This window comes from Rhamphochromis sp. 'chilingali', assembly GCF_963969265.1.
Source record: "Rhamphochromis sp. 'chilingali' genome assembly, chromosome: 6".
Classification (NCBI taxonomy): domain Eukaryota; kingdom Metazoa; phylum Chordata; class Actinopteri; order Cichliformes; family Cichlidae; genus Rhamphochromis; species Rhamphochromis sp. 'chilingali'.
In genome coordinates this window covers 1,699,798-1,717,213 of record NC_137933.1, presented here as the reverse complement: position 1 = coordinate 1,717,213, position 17,416 = coordinate 1,699,798, and the positions used below count along the sequence as shown (strand labels likewise).

The window sequence follows — 17,416 nt, the reverse complement described above, 5'->3', positions numbered from 1 at the left end:
CACTAATTACTGATAATAATTAAGAAAAATAATTAAGAAAAAGACCACCAACACACACACACACACATATATATATATGTATATATATCTGTGTGTGTGTGTGTGTGTGTGTGTGTATGTATACATACACACACACACACACACATACTTGTAACTGGTCAACATTCACATTATTTTCATCTACTAAATTACATTAGTTGAAAATGATTTCATCAGTAAATAATTAGGTCGAGACGATATTTTATTGTGTGAATGAGAGAAGTTGGACAATGTAAACGCCTCAGTCTCAGCAGATCCTCTGATACTATTATGATCTTCAGTCCTTACTTATTTCACTGCTTCTTATCTTAAATGTAAAATATATTGGGAAGGAGTGGTAACATTTCTGCTTTTAAGAAAGTTGATTTAACAGTTATATAACAGTTACACTTAATGACAACTTCTTTTCTGTAATACTAACACAGCAAAGGAAATTACTACAGTAAGCTTTTAGATGAAAATAAAAATAATATGAAAAGCATATGGATAGTAATCAATAATATTGTAAACAAAGGAACTAAAGGATTGGACTATCTAAACAACTTCCAAATGCAAAATACAATAATCAGTGACATAAAAAAATTGCAAATGATTTGAATGATTTTTACTCGCTGTGGGTCCTGGCTTGGCTAAAGTTCATAACATTTGGGAATCACATATATTCTACCATACTGACAATAAATAACATATTCAGTGTTATTGAATGTTATTGTGTAGCTATAGAGACATTCATGCAAAATTTATGCCTTTAAGTGTTTTTCCTTTTGTTGTTTTAGTTATATTTACAAGTTTGAAATAAACGATTCAATTCTATTCTAGGGTCAGAATTTGGCATAACGACATAAAAGCCTGCTTATAACAGTTCAGCCTGATGATTTTGATGTAATGGTGCAAGGGATATTTTCTTGGCACACTTTCCACACCCAATTTAGCAATTTTCAATTTAATATAAACACCACCTCCTACCCAAGTGCTAATGCGGACCATCATCTCTATCCCAGAGAGTTCCCATCTTTTGGCTGTTTCCAGCAGGAGAGTGTGGCGTAAGATCAAAAAACTCAGATCATCTCTGATTGGATTCTTGAACCTGTCAATGACTTGGCTGCACTCAGATGTCCTCCCCTGGCCAATTCAAGAGAGTTTGGGATTTGGTAGAAGGAGAAATTCATGTGAATGTGTAGCTGACAGTTCTGAAGGAAGTGTGTAATGCTATTGTATGCCAGAGCTTGGATACACAACTCTTATTAGATAAGGTGATGTTTTGTTTGCATCTTTTTATTGTTGATCAAAAGAAAAATATAGATTCAGACAAACATCCCCAGTTCATTTAAAGCAGATTTAACTTTTAGCCTGATTAATGCCTTAAATAATACATCCCCCTTTTCAAAGTGTAAATGCACATCATCAAATGGCGTAATTTCGTTAACCTTTGAAAACATTCTATCAGTTGTAGCATATGACACCAGAGCTTTTGTTGGCAGTTCAGCAAATACAGTGCCATAAATACTTGCTGCATCTGTTAGGTGGACACACATGCAGCTGCACACTGAGAGTGAGAGTGGAGCAGTGGTAGGGTTGTGTGCTGCACTCTGCACTGCTATGCTTATAAGACTCAGATGCAGAGCGGAGATGCAGCAGCCACCAGTAACTCTTCCTCCTGCTCTCTGCCCATCTGCCCCCAACATCATCTTTTCCTCTGCCCTCCCTTTGTACATCCTTTCCATTAACTTGTCATCCTTCCTTGTCTCCTCATCCACTCCTCTGTCCCATTCCCCCGACTCTCAGTCATAGCAGCTCCTCAGTGCAGAGCAGAGCCGTCCTACCTTCAGCAGCTGCAGGATGTGAGGAAAAGCAGGTAAGAAACCCCAACTGTTGTCAGTGCTGTATTTGAGCAGCACTGTGTGAGATGTTTTTTTGTAGAAATTAAGGAAGCAGTGGATTGTAATTGCAATTCTCCAGTCTTATTTCTGTACCTGAGACTAGAACAGATGGGAGAAATAGAAAACAGGGTGTGTGTGTGTGTGTGTCTGTGTGTGTTGGGGGGGTAGTGAGGGTCTGCCTGTTACACCTGCACCAGCATAGTGTCTATGTCCAAAGAGATTAGGTTAAGTTTGCCTATGCATTTGTCATTTCTGATGAAGTGTGGAATAAGAGAAATACTTAGACAGGTACTCTGGTTAAACTAAAAACTAACCCTTAATTAAGGCTGCATGCAGAAGTCATGAGTGGAGGTCAAAAAACAAAAGAATGGTGTATATCTGAAATTAAACATTTACACTGATTGATCTTGAAAGGTCCATTTGTCATCCTTCACCTGGTTCAAACTGTAAATGGCCTTTTTCTTGTTACTGGCTATTTGAGAAGTCTTCACCTTCCTTTCCAAAAGGTTGAAAACTGCACACTGTCCTTTTGTAAGTGTTCCAGAATCCATCACCTCCCTGCGTAAACTCTGTTTCCTTCCTGTATCTCTACAGATTTGAAAGTTGACTGCTGTTGATGTTGCGCTGCAGATAGCCTGTTCACACTCCTGGTTTCTGTTCAAAATAAAACTGTGGTTTCTGATTTGGCCCTTTCATGACTTACACTACAAGTCAAAAGCTTGGGCACACCTTCTTATTAATGTTTTTTCTTTATTTTTACCACTTTCTACATTGTAGAAAGATAAATGCCACACAGAGTTCCAGTAGCAGACACATCTCTACATCAGCGGTTCAGAGGAGACTGCGCGAATCAGGCCTTTATGGTAGCTGCTAAGAAACCACGACTACGGAAAAGCAACAAGCGAAAGAGATTTGCTTGAGCCGGGAAACACAAGGAATGGATACTGGACCAGAGGAAATCTGTGCTTTGGTCTGATGAGATCTCGGGTTCCACTCGCCGTGTCGTTGTGCGACACAGAAAAGATGAACAGATGGTCTCTACATGCATGGTTCCCACCGTGAAGAATGGAGGAGAGGGTGTGATGGTGTGGGGGAGCTTTGCTGCTGACACTGTTGGGGATTTATTCAAAATGGAAGGCACACTGAACCAGCATGGCTACCACTGCATCCTGCAGCAACATGCCATCGCATCCAGTTTGCTTTTAGTTGGACCATCTCCATGCTGTGTAAGGGCTATTTGACCAAAAAGGAGAGTGATGAAGTGCTGTGCCAGAATGCCTGGCCTCCACAGTCAGCAGACCTAAACCTAGTTTGGGATGAGATGGGCCACTGAGCGAAGTCAAAAGGGCCAATCTCCGGGAACTCCTTCATGACTGCTGGAAAACTGTTTCATGTGAAGACTTCATGAAGCTTATCAAGAGAATGCCAAGAGTGTGCAAAGCACTGATGAAAGCAAAGGGTTTCTGTTTTGAAGAATCTAAAATATAAATCATGTTTTGAGTTGTTTCACACTTTTTTAATAATAATGGAGTGGATTTATATAGCGCTTTTCAGGACCCCTCAAAGCGCTTTAGAATTCCACTATTCAGTCACTCTCACATTCACACACTGGTGGAGGCAGCTACAGTTGTAGCCACAGCTGCCCTGGGGCAGACTGACAGAAGCGAGGCTGCCATATCGCGCCATCGGCCCCTCTGGCCATCACCAGTAGGCGGTAGATGAAGCGTCTTGCCCAAGGACACAACGACCGAGACTGTCCGAGCCCGGGCTCGAACCAGCAACCTTCCGGTTACAGAATGAACTGCCAACTTTTGAGCCACAATCGCCCATTTTGTTTACCACATAATGCCATATGTGTTCATTCATAGTTTTGATGCCTTCAGTGAGAATCTACAATGTCAATAGTCATGAAACTAAAGAAAAAACATTTAATGGGAAGGTGTGTCCAAACTTTTAACTGCTAGAGTACATCTCCAGGTTCAGATAAAAATGAGAGCTTGTCCAGGTTTGATCAGTTTAGTGCATTTGAGTTTGTACTAATTAGCTCATTTGATCATGTTGTGCATTAAGCCAGGTTTGGTCTGGTTTTTGGTGGATGCACTAGGTGTTCAAAATAAGGTGTGTTTGTTTTCCATCAGAGATTAGATGTTTGGACGCCTTGAGAACAATGGTTGGTGTTTGCTTAGATGAGCTTTAGTCATTTGGGTTGCATCGTTTCTCTTTCCCACATTCTGGTTGTGTTGTGGTGTCATGGTTAGTGTCAGTTGCCTCTGGACAATTCTACATGTGCACAGGAATTTGTGGGGTTGCCAGCTTGTAGGTTGCTTTACAAACCTACTTGTGTAAAAGGCACATAAAGACTAGGGGTGTAGTGTTAGTTGTGGTTATGCAGATAGTGGAAAACTCTAGTGGTTTTGCTATCTTTGATGTTTTGTGTCATCCTATACCATGGCCTCAGTCGCAGCTTTTGTTGGCTCTCCTTCTTGGATCTTGTTAGAAAATATACCAAGGAACAGCTGTTGAAAATAGCTGGACACTATGAACTGACGTTAAGGTTATGGTCTTCAAGACAAAGGTTATTAAAGTTGTAGCTGAGAACATAGTTTGGGTTTAGAGCCAGTAGTTGCTCCTCTGGTGACTACAAGGCTTAATTTTGAGCAGCAGGAGCTGCTTTTGATGCAGGGACAGTGTGGCCAGGATGGCCTGTAAATGGTAAATGGTCTGTATTTATATAGCGCTTTACTAGTCCCTAAGGACCCCAAAGCGCTTTACATATCCAGTCATCCACCCATTCACACACACATTCACACACTGGTGATGGCAAGCTACATTGTAGCCACAGCCACCCTGGGGCGCACTGACAGAGGCGAGGCTGCCGGACACTGGCGCCACCGTCCTGATACGTTTCATATCAGGACGAACTTGTGTCTCATGCCTATGTTTGATTTGGTCTTTATTTGAGCAGGTGGCTAATTTGAGGCAGTGGGTGAATTCAAAACAAACTTTGTTGCTCAATGGTTTATTTACTGAGAAAGCTCAGGCTGGTCACTTTGCATTAAGCACAGAGGGTAGCTTGAACTAAAGTCTGAGTTAATGTTACAGACATCCAGCCACCACTTTCAGTCCTGGCAAGCTAATGTGGAATTTGATGATGATTTGTTGGCTAATTTTAATCAGTAGTGTTCTGCTGCAAATGCTTTTGAAAGGCCTTTTGATTTATTTGTCTTATAGTAATTTAAGAACTGAATATCAGAGCACAAAATTACTAATGTTCTTGAAACAGCAGCTTTAGCTGATGACAAAATATTGACCCACAAGAGTCATGCTAGGGATGTACACCCCCATTGTGACAGGAGAAACCTTAATAGTTGGCATTGTGATAGAATTCCAACTAATAGTGCATTGAAAGCTCTGCAGGCTGTGTATGATTCAGTTGCACAGTCGATAACTTTTTTCATTTAAAAAACAACAACAGCAACTTCATGAGCACAGAGCAAAGTTTAGAGAGCTTAGCCCTGGTGATCTCCCGTTCCAGATACGATTTATGAATCTTTACTCTACCGTATGTTATACAGGCAAGTCTATATCATTGGTTAAAGAAAGGCAACCCAATTGTGCCATGTAAATGTTGATGTTATACCTGTGGTGCATCTGGGACTGCTAAGATGTATATAGGGAACTCTTTTGTACTCTTTTTTCCTGCTCTTTGGTGGAAGCCAGTTTGGACTTTGCGTGTTGGGTGTAATACATTTGTCAGTAACACAGTAATCTAATGCTTAACGTACTCAATTACTTTTATGATAAGTAATGAGTAATGTGTAATGCATTATTTTTCTTGAGTAATGACCCCAACACCTGGCTGTGGCAGATCATAACTCACAAGATGCAAGGGTTTAGATGACCTTATTATATATGGTTGCCTGAAAATTGTGGAACTACAGAATCTAGATGTGTTTGTTAGACATTTGCCTGCATCCAAATGTATTTTAGGATTTACAGATCTTTCATAGGGGACACACAATCCCACACGCAGCTGCTGGAGCATGGCAGTGATGTCAGGGATGCTATAGTGATCCAATTTGGCAATGATGATCTGGCATCATTTCTAAGTTTACATTTCTTCAGTATTGAACAGCAGACATTAACATTTCTTGTTGGAGGTCATTTAAAAAAGAATAAACCCCGACCCCCAGGGGTCGTTTGGTACCGGACCGCGAGATTTGAGGCTTGGGTGTGAAATTTATGGTTTTCAGGGTTTTTATCGATTTTTATCATTATTTTTTTTAATCGTTTTTATCGTTAACGGGGTTTCCTGGGTCTTTTCCCATGTGGTATGAATAAATCTGCTTCTTTTCTTTTTGGTACCGGTACTGGTTTTATTTTGTTGTATTTATCTGCGACACCTTAAAGGCTGGTCTGTGAAAATATTGTCAGAAATAAACCGGTCCGTGGGGCAAAAAACGTTGGGGACCGCTGAGTATCTATAATACATAAACATCTCCATAAATATTCAAATAAATACATATAAAGGGAATGGATGCAAATTACATACAGATACAGATAAATGAGTAAATAAGAATTATGTATGGTATTAAGGGTGTGTGTGTGTTTGGGGGGGGCATGATGTTGAAAGAGCTTTTAGTGAATTCAGTGTTCAGAGCAGAGATGTGCAAAGCAGTCGGTATTGGTATTTGTTGAGGGGGGGAAGTATCAAAATAGGCGTAAAGATCCAGTTTTTTTGTGTTACAGTTCTAATTAACATTAGTGTAAGTATTCTTTAGTAGTGGTGCCGGTGGGGGGGATTGGTGCTTATGGGGGGGTTGGCAGACAGTACCAGGAATAAGATGCTTTAAGTGCATGTGATTATGCATAACAGATGTTGACAGATGTTTGACATAACTGCCTCTGCTGATCTGACTTTTGCACACATTACATAACAGTTTGGTTTCATCTGCAGCACTGAGTGTAAAATGCTTCCACACAAGTTGATCAAGTTGTTTTGGCTGGTGCAGGACCAAGAGGTGGCTCAGCAGCAGCAGCACTCTTTTCTGTTTGGTTGACCAACTCCATGTGGGGAGTTTCAGCTAAGTTAATGAGTGACGGAAAGCTCTGCTACTAGCCTATATCTTGCTGTCTGCAAAAGACAGAGTAACATATATGTACCATATAACTCCCACAGGTGCATACAGTTCGACACAACAGAAGCATTGTTTTATCCTTTTAAACCGAACTTTAACGTTACTCTGTCAACAGCCTATTGTCTAAATCCGGTCCTTTTTTGCGCCACGGACAATATTTTTACGGACCGGACTTTAAATACAACAAAATAAAACGAGTATCGGTACCAAAAATAAATAAATAAAAATATGTATTCATAACACACGGGAAAAGACACAGGGAAACTGAGGTAACGATAAAAACGAATAAAACCCTATAAACCATAAATTTCACAACCGAACCTTATCACTCACGGCCCGGTACCGGTCCACGGCCCGGTGGTTGGGGACCGCTGGTCTAAATCACTAACAGAGCTACGTAAACAGAGCGAACATGAGAGCACTGCAGACGTCAATAATGCAGCGTAATGGAATCATCTCCCGATCCTCGCTAAAGTTACAAACTGCCTCTGGAACCCAGTTAAGGTCCAAAAAATCTATTCAACAAACATAGTGATGCAGTTCAGTTCAGTCTTGTCTGCGTGGAGCAGCCTGTGTCATTCACCTTTTACATGCACTGCGGTCTAAAAAGGACACTCAGCTTTTTGATATAAAGTTTTTCTTGTTCCCGAACACAAATATTTTTAAAAATATTTATTCAAAATAAGTATTCGTAAAAAAACACGATATTCGTGCTCATCCGAATCCACCCCTAGTTCAGAGTTTTTATAGCCTGAGTAGGCAAGTGTGTTTTTGTAACACTTTAACTCAGCTGTGACCCGTGGAGGGCCAGAGGCACCAAAATGAATGAATTAAATATGCCACGAAGTAATTAATTATATGTTTAATTAATTAATTAAATTATTGCAGAGAGTAATTAACACCACCCAAAAAGTCATTGGCTGCCCTCTGCCAGATCCTCCTGTCTCAGAAAAATCAGGGCCATCACAGGTGACCCCTTGCACCCCGCCCACCTGCTGCCCTCTGGTCTGCTCCTCAAGTCAGTCAGGTCCCACACCTCCAGACTCACTCACAGCTTCTTCCTCTGGGCCATTCAGACTGTTAACAAACACTATCACCCCACACCACACCCCTACCCACCCACCTCACCAATCTGAGCTATGGTCTCAGTAACCCTCATCACTCAGGCCTCTCACATATGGACTCTATATTCACACCACGTCCTTACTTCTTCCAAGCACTTTGCTGTCCATTGTGTGCCTTTCTCTTGTTTTGCATATATTCACAGCGGTGTGGAACACCCATAAGCTTGTTGTACATGTAAACAGGAAACATAATGAGATGCAGACATGATAACACGAGCTTGACAACATAGGACACACAGACATGAAACATGAGAGATTAAGACCCGCAGACCTAACATGACGAACAGACGAGAAACACACTGTAGATATATTCAGAGGGAAAAGGGAACATGAGACATGGACATAACGAAGTACAAAAAGAACATGATGGCTGGGGGAAAATACACATAGTAGATGGAATGGGTCATGGGGGGGGCAAGAGGAGGAGACGGTGGACAAAGACATTATTGAAACACATGAAGGGAGACTTAGACACAAGGGGTCTAATAAACAAAGAACTAGAACTGGGAAACAGGAGCTTAAGATGACTAAGTGAACTTAAACATAATCCATAAACATCAAAGTATATTAAAACTCAAAGTCTTGTGCTGAATGTCTTACTACCTTTTGTGGTTTTTAATGTCCATTTCATGTTGATTATTTCAGTGGCTGGATTGGCTTCCAGGAGGATAAGCCTGAAGCCATGCGAGGTCCATGGTGGTGGTCCTTCTCCACCCCCCCTTTGTTTTACAGTACCTGGGTGTAACGTTGGTGAGTTTGTATGTGCTCCTTTTTTCTTCTTCTTTTTGTCCTGAGCAACTGGTGAGTCCAGCTCAGCCTTTCTCTTGTTTTTACTTGATTATTGGACAGATTTATCTGCTTCAGTCAACTCTTGATAGTGATCCAGCCTGCAACTGCTTATAATTTCTTTTTATACATGTAATAAATATATCTTAATATTTAAACCAATGTATCTCACTGGGTTGCATTTTAAAACCTGTGCAGCCTTCTATTTAATTTGCTTAAATATTCCATCTTTATATTTCCTAGGAGTGAAATTCCCCTAGGTGGCAGGTCGCAACTTACTTAATGACAACCCCCCCTGAGCACATTGCCAGTAGCAAGACCTCAGGTTAAGTAGTTTTGAGACAAAGTTAAAGAGGCGAGGTTGAGTTGGTTTGCAAATATATAGAAGGGATAAGGTATATGAGGGATACCGCAGAGACGACTCGTGGAAGTAGTGAAAGAGGAGATGCAAATGGTGGGTGTGGTCTGTAGCTCAGCTGCAGGGGAGGTGTGGTGCAGTGGGTTCAGGTGGCAGTACCGGGGGAGGCTGGCCAGCACAGTTGGTGGTCATCATTAAGTCATGCCGCCACTTTTTCAGTAGCACCGGTCAGAAACTAGAAGAGAGAGGAGAGGAGCTGGAAGTGGACAGCTGCAGACAGCAGACATGGCAGAGCAACTGTCTATGTGGAACAGCTGCAGCTGCTGCTGTTCAGTATTATGGGGAATATGAGCTAGCTGCCATAACATCCTGGAAAGGCAATGCTGTAAATTGGGTTGTTCTGGCCAAGAATAACACTGAGTCATGTTACAGTTGGTGTGACAGAAGTGGATGCTCGGATTAGTACATGCTGAGATAAGATGGAAGCAGAAGATCCACTGTGGTGACCCCTAAAGCGAGTAGCTGAAAGAAATCTCTAAAATACTTCTGCAATTAAAAATCATTAACTAAGTAGTGACTGAAAGAATTACAAATGTGAGTGGCGAATATGAACTTTCTCAGAAAGGTGAATGGCTTCTCCGAGTAAGGAGCTCAAACATTCGAGGTGGACTAAGACTAGAGGCAATGCTCCTCAATATTGAAAAGAACCAGCTGAGGAGGTCCAGGCATCTCACTGGGATGCCTCCCTGTGCCACCTGGGAGAGGTGCTCTGAGGCATGTCCTACTCTGAGGAGGGCATAGACCAAGGACACACTGGAGAGATTAGATCTTTCTAGGCTGGCCTGGAAATCCCCTGGATGAGCTGCAGTAGGTGGCTTGGGAAGAGGAGGCCTGGGTTTCTCTGCTTAGATGCTCCCCCCGTGACCCGGACCTGGACAAGTCACAAAATTGTACAAGGAAGTTATTGATACTGCTCAAAAAATGTAAAAACACCTCTGAATCAGAGTATAGCATGAAGTCAATGAACTTCAGGAATAGTACTCTGCTAGTTAAGTAGCAGAGGGGATTGTTGACCAGGTTTAGCTACTTTGGTGTTAACAAACTTCACAACAGGTGCACTAGAGAGGCAACAATGAGACAACCCCAAAAAAGGAAATGGTTTTACATGCTACTAACATTGCTGCCCTCCTTATCTTTCCGAGTGTTTTTCACTATTTTTGCATTTAGTTTGTCACGGTTCTGGGTCAGTTTGACCCAGTATTTTGAGTTGTCATGTTTTTGCAGGTTTAGTTTAGTTCCATGTGTCATTTTCTGTCTGTCTCTGTGTCGTGTCTGCATCTTTGTTTAGTGGTTTCTTGTTCCTGTTTTATTGTGAAGGTCTGCGTCTCATGTGAGTGTGTTCAGTTTTACCTCTTGTCTCGTCTCGTTGATTACTCCCAGCTGTGCCCCCACCTGTGTGTAATCTCCCTGTGTTTCTCTGTGTGCATTAAAGTCTTTGTAGTTGGTGGTCTGTCTGTGTATTCCACCATGTTTCATCCATGTGTTCCCTGCCGTCACCATCTTGTACCGTCGTCCACCTTGCTTCATGTTTGAGTTCCGGTTTGTATTCAGTAGTTTAGTTGTCTCCAGTATAGTTTAGTGTGATCTCTGTTTCCATTTTTCCACTGGCGCATTGTGTTCAATAAACCACCTTCACTCCTCCACTTCTGCATGCGATTGAATCCTCATTTATTATTTTCATACGGCTCATCTCACTCGTCGTGACAGTACGGAATAGCCAGATATGGATCCAGCGGCAGTCACACCACCCAGGGAGCTTCAGGAGGCCGTTATCGACTCTGCTTCTAAATTAATTTACCAGTGGTTAGAGCATGAGGGAGAAGCCCCTCTTTACACTGTGGAAGCCAACCTACAACACCTCATTTCCGGTTATCCCTGGTTATTGGACTCTCTGCATCCGCTCGTGCAGAATTTCGTTCTCCACGAGCTTCACCTACGCCCCCCTGCTACCGCTCGCCTGCTCGCTTCAATGGAGGACGTGCCGTCCGAACCGCTGGACGAAGGATTACCCGGCCTGTCGGAGCCGTCTCCAAGAAAGAAGCGACGTTTGCGCTGTCGGCGTGGCACCCCACATGTAAACAATCGTCTGTGGTGAGTGAAAGGGACGCTTTTTCTGCTGCGTCAGACTCTGTGACTGTGTTTTCTGGAGCTATTTTTTGTGTGTCTTCTGAAGATAACAATAATTTTTCTGTCTCACCCATGGCCACTGCTTCAAAGTCTGTTTCTCCTGAGCCCACGCTCTGTGTTAATGACTGTTTCCATTCTGTTTCCAAGCCTGGTATTATGAATTTAGAGAATGGAAATGTTTGGGACCCTTTTTTTTACCTGCGCTGATTCATTCAGGGGAAGTTGTAAACCTCACCGAAACAGTTTTTCCTGATCATGTTCTTCCATCCACACTTTCACCACAGTTTAACGTTGGGTCTGCAATTCAGTTAACCGCAGTTCAGTCAGCCGCTCCACCACCTGTTACAACTTCGCTACCTGAAGCTCAGTTGCCACCAGTTCAGCAGCCTACCCACTCTTTCATTCAGCCTCCATCTTCACTGTCTAATTCTAAGCAGGGAACACACATCACCACAATATCTGCTGGTTCTCTTAAGCTGGCCATGTCAGAGACAGTTGCTCCCTCTAGGGCCTCCCCAGAGGCTGGGTGTCAGTCACCAGCCAACTCTGGACCCCTAGAGGTCAAGACGCCAGCGCCAGCAGCCTCACTGGAGAACTCACCAGAACAGTCTCGGCTCTCAGCACCCCCTGAGAGTTCAAGTGAGTTCATCCGTCCGCCTCCGTCCTCTGCTGAGTGTATTGGGGAACACTTTCAGCCCTCTGAGGACTGCATCCCACTGTTGCTGCCTGAGTCTAGCCACTGTGCAGCTCAGTCCCAGCCAGTGTCCACACTGGCAGAGGTCTGCGTACTGGCTGCTTCAGTGTCTGTTTCCACTGGAGGGCCCGAGGAGCCCGTCCAGTCTCAAGCCACGTTAGCTGGGGGTTCAGGTGAACCCAGCCAGCGTCCTGCCTCGTCGGCTGGAGGGCCTGAGGAGCCCATCCTGCCTCAAGTGTCGTCAGCTGGGGTTCGGGAGAACCCAGCCAGCCTCGAGTGTCGTCAGCTGGAGGGCCCGAGTCGCCTGTCCAGCTTTAAGCCAAGTAAGCTGGTGGGTCTGAGGAGCCCACCCAGCACCACGCCTCGTCTGCTGGGGGTCCTGGAGGACCCAGCAAGCACATCCTCACATCTGCTGACGGTCCGGGGAAGTTTGTTCAGCCACCACCTGCTGAATCATCCTCTGTGACTTCTACACCGTTGCCTGCATCCACATCACCTCCTGCAGCATCACCTACTGCAGCATCACCACTGTCAGGTTCCGCAGCCGTGCCTTCATCCACACCTGGTCCTGCCTCCGTGACACCGTCTTCGTCTGGTCCTGCCTCGTCTGGTCCTGCCTCGTCTGGTCCTGCCTCATCTGGTCCGGCGGTTGCCACACCGCCGTCAGAGCCAACTCGACCCGTTCCGCCTCGCCTCTGCTGGCCATTTTCCGGGCCTCTAAGTTAGCATCATGGCCTTCGGGGACGGCCTCCTGAAAAAGTTTGTCGCCGCCGCTGGCATCGTGGCCGACCTCCGGACCTGCTCAGTGGCCACCACTGCCTTCCAAGTGGTCGGCCTCCTGATTGGTTTTGCCTGCGGCGCCGCCGTTGCCGTGTGCACGGCCGGCCTCCAGAACTGTCTTGGTCTTTGTGTTGTCGACCCCTGGGTCGACCCCCTGAACTTTTCTCGGACTCTTGTTGAACTCTAATTTTACAGCATTGACAGGAAGAGGGAGCAGACAGCCCCTCCTTCTAGAGTGGGTGTTGGGTGTATCTTGGCGGTAGCCAACTAGGTGTTGTCTCCACAGTCAGCCTGGTATCATGCGGGTCAGCAGAGCAGTTACTCCATTACAGTGTGGTACCTGGATCTTGCGGGATCCCTTTGTGTCAGTCTTGTGTCTTTCAGACTGATAGCTCCTCTGCTTCTTAGGGTTGGCCTTCATTTTTGGCAGGGTGCTGACCTGGTGGGCATGTGCTTAAGGTATTGGACCGCACCGTCTCCCCATGCGCTGTTTTACATATGGAATATGTAAATGAGCGGACAGATAGTCTTGATGTGATAGAAAGCATGCTGTTATTTTGCAACCTTGGTTCTCTGAGTGAGAAACTCTCTCCCCAACTTTAAGGACACTTGGAAACACGTCCCAATGACACTATCAGCGATTTCATGTCTGCACAGCTGTTTTATAGTTAAGCTGTGAGGTGTGGCAGTACTGTCTTCAAGAATTTTATACAACCTGACTAATGGGGGGTCATTCTCCTGTACATGCGGGATATGTAACAGAGCAGAAGAGAACCGAGGTTACACAGTAACCGTTCATATCCTGGTTTCTCAGATTCGTTTTGTGTCTTGTGTGAGTTTTTGGTTGTTCTACTTTTGTGTTTACAAGCTACAGTATTAAAGCTGCTGTGTTAGTTGATTTTTTTTTTTTGGTCTCCAAGTCCTGCATTTGGGTCCTGTCTAGAATTCATCTTAAAATCCTTTTGTTCACTAATAAATGCCCTGTCATGGTGCTCGGTTGGCGACCCAGTGCTTTGGGATTTGTTCTGATTTGATGTTTGATTTTTTTCATTTCATTCATTCTCTATTAGTGTTCAGGTTTTGTTCTCAGGGTCTCTAGGTCTTAGGCTTTCTTCCTCTGTTTAGTGTCTACTTATCCCTGTCCAGGTGCTTTCTCTGTGCTCTGTTTCGTGTCTCTGTGTCTGTGGACTTCCTGTTTTACTTTGAAGGTCTGTGTCTTTTGTCTCGTCGCGTTAATTAGGATCAGCTGTGCCTCCCTCCTGTTTGCCATTCCTTGTTTCCGTGTGTGTATACAGTGCGCGGTTGCCTGTGTTTCCTGGTGTCTCTCTTCGTATCTCTGTTCATCATCCCGTGTTCTTCCCTGCATGTTATGGTTTCAGGTTTGTTCTCTAGTTTTCCCAGTTCAGATCTTTTCTTAGTTCTGTCCTCGCCATCCTCGCTTTTGTTTGTTTTCACCTCCTGTTAATAAAGCTTACTTGCATCATCAGCCAGTGCCTGCATTTTGGGCCCTTCTTAATAACTCCACACGGCTTGCCCTGCGAACCTTGACATGCCCCTTATTGAATACTTAGATCAGCTGATGAGTAGGTGTTCATAGTTCAATGTACCAGACTTGCTGCTACAGGTAATTAGACTTTTACCATTGCAGCTCTGAAACAGAACAACATGTCCTTTAAATATGCTATAAATAAACATTTTTCTTTTCTTTTTAAAATTTATTTGTTCTTTTTTCTTTGTTCAGTTTTTAAATAAAATCATATAATACACTATAATAAACATGACTTGTGCATAATCATTTATGATAAAACACATATGTCAGAGTAGAAACCGCTTCTTAGTCTATTAGTCTTTGTTCTGATGTGTCCGTATCTTTTGCCTGATGGCAGCAGTTTGAAGAGATTATGAGCAGGGTATGAGGAGCCTCCACATATCTATAGTATAATACTCACCATATCTCTTTGTTGTGCTTCCAGTCAGGTCTTCAGGATGGTAGCATGGTATGTGGGCGTGTCTGAGGACAGCAGCAGCAGTGAACAGCAGTCATGGAGATGGAAGGTACTGCTGAGCCAGCCTTTGTGGATGTGGACCAGGGCCTGACTTTAGCCTGTGTCGCCTTCCTCTGCTTACTGCTGATGGCCATGATCATCCGCTGTGCCAAGGTCATAATGGACCCATATAGTGCGATTCCTACCTCCACATGGGAGGAACAGCACTTGGATGACTAACAAACTGAAACACATATATACATATACAAGGGGGTAGTGGTGGTTTTTCATTTCACTAAATGACAGTGTGTGTGTTTTTTCTTCTCTAAAATGTTGAAGCTCCAGAACACATGTACTGCTGTACAATCGAAAATTGTATGAAATCCAGACATAAACATGGAATTTACACATCAGCAAAGATTGAAGGAAATGCTGCTGTTTGAAAAACCATTGTTGGAGTGACACTAATACAACCGATACAATAACCTTGGCTTTTGTGCCTAGGGATGTCTTCCAGAGCCTGAATTCTTGTTTGTGTAATAAACACTATTAGTATTTACAAGTGGACAAAACACTTGACTGACCGCACATTTCCCTTTACAACATTACAGACTGGAGAAAAAAAGCAGACGATGATATAAAGAAGAGGACCCTTTCACAAAAGTGGAAACAAAGAAAAATACCATATAGTGATAACACATAACTTAAGCAATGTTTAAGAATAATCTAAAGTATCATTTTAGTTTATTGCAAGTTTTATTTCTTGGTGTTTTATTTACAATTCTGGAATGCTGACAAATATGATGGAACGTCTGAAGATATTGGAACAGATTAAATCAAAGTCATCATTTGATGACTGATAATTATATGTAGTCATCAACCACAGTTTATTACAGTTGTCCAAAATATTGTTTTTCCCTGTTTTTGGAACTTTGGTAGAAATTAGCAGTAGATAATCATGAAGCCATGAGGTTAACCTCATGGACACCTGATTGATTTTTTAAAAAAAAATTTTTATTTAAAAAAAGCCTAAAATATAGAGATTTGCCATTACTTTGGAGATAATAATAATAATAATAATAATAATAATAATACATTTTATTTATTGGCACCTTTCAGACCCTCAAGGTCACCTTACAATGACACGTGAACAATAGCATAAAAACATAAAAAAAAATATGTATATATAGTAAACATGGTAAATAAAATTTAGACATAAACAGTCATAAAGGCAAGTATAAAAACTGAGCAGGTAAAAATGGACTAAGACAGATCAGGTGTGTGCAATTCTAAATAGATGAGTTTTGAGACGTGATTTAAAAGTGGTGAGACAGTGTGTGGTCTCGGGGCAGAACAACTAAAGGCTCTGAAGAGAAATGAAGACAGAAAAAACTAAACAACAGCAGTGTTTGATGGGTTATTTAAGTTGGGCCATGTGCTACCTGGTCCCCAACAGCAAAGGACAAGACACTGAAAACTGACCAAATTTCAGTCAAGAGATCACATGATGTGATGCAGCCACGAGGTTAACCATTAACCCTCTGCGGCCCAGGGCATAATTTGCCGTTTTTTAATACTTTTGATCGTACTTTTATATTTATTTCACCTTAAAAAACTATTTGTCTTGCCTTGTTTGCTATAATTTTTTAGCACAACCTCTCATCAATTTTTCATTTTGCCATTCTGCGTTAACACAACTGATCTAAAATCACACATAAAACATAAAATCAGAGTCGGAAAAAACTCACAAACATGTTTAGCGAATCATTTTCATACTTTTAAATGCAAATATAAATCGCACATTTTTAAAACGTATGCACAAATTTTGCCAACAGCAAAGTAACATGCTGTTTACCTAAAAATGCAGCCAATTTCTCAGGCGCTTTTGTACAACCCTTTAAAACTACTAAATTAAAGAACAATCTGGTTTCACGATAAGATGCCACACAAATTTGACCATTTTTGCCGCTCCAACAAATATTTTCTGCCCACAACAAGACAGAGGAACAGTCCTAGGTCTAAAAACTGACAACAGGTGTATCACTCCTCCTGTTTTCCACCTGGAGACAGCGTTTACAATCTGCCTTCATTAGTGGCTTCATTGTTTTGACGCTCAAAACAAACAAATGACTACACTACACATTAACTACATAAGACAACAATACACACAAACTACACACTCCTAAAACGCTAAATGTGAAAATACACTATCTCCCTCGCTCGCTCGCTCTCTCTTGCCTGATGTCACTCCCAAAACTTTCCCGTCTTCCTGCCAAATGCCTTGTTTTGCCATATAATTCCAGGGAACGAATACCTAAATAATCATATTTTTGACTACAGGCCCAAAGTTTCTAAGTAAAAAATGTAATTAAATTTTGATTAATTACATGGCAGGTCATGGTTTTAACAAACCTTTTGACCTTTTAGTAAAGTTGTGTTGGTCCC

General features: G+C 42.7%; 1 protein-coding gene across 1 annotated transcript; it reads left to right on the top strand.

The window, feature by feature from the left end:
- The first annotated feature begins 1,554 nt into the window (after positions 1 to 1,554).
- ctxnd1 (cortexin domain containing 1) lies at positions 1,555 to 15,757 on the top strand. The gene is made up of 3 exons (XM_080884798.1): positions 1,555 to 1,894; positions 8,827 to 8,931; positions 14,960 to 15,757. The coding sequence occupies exon 3, from the start codon at positions 15,029 to 15,031 to the stop codon at positions 15,209 to 15,211; it is 183 nt and encodes a 60-aa protein (XP_080740924.1). The 5' UTR covers positions 1,555 to 1,894; positions 8,827 to 8,931; positions 14,960 to 15,028; the 3' UTR covers positions 15,212 to 15,757.
- Positions 15,758 to 17,416: the final 1,659 nt, after the last annotated feature.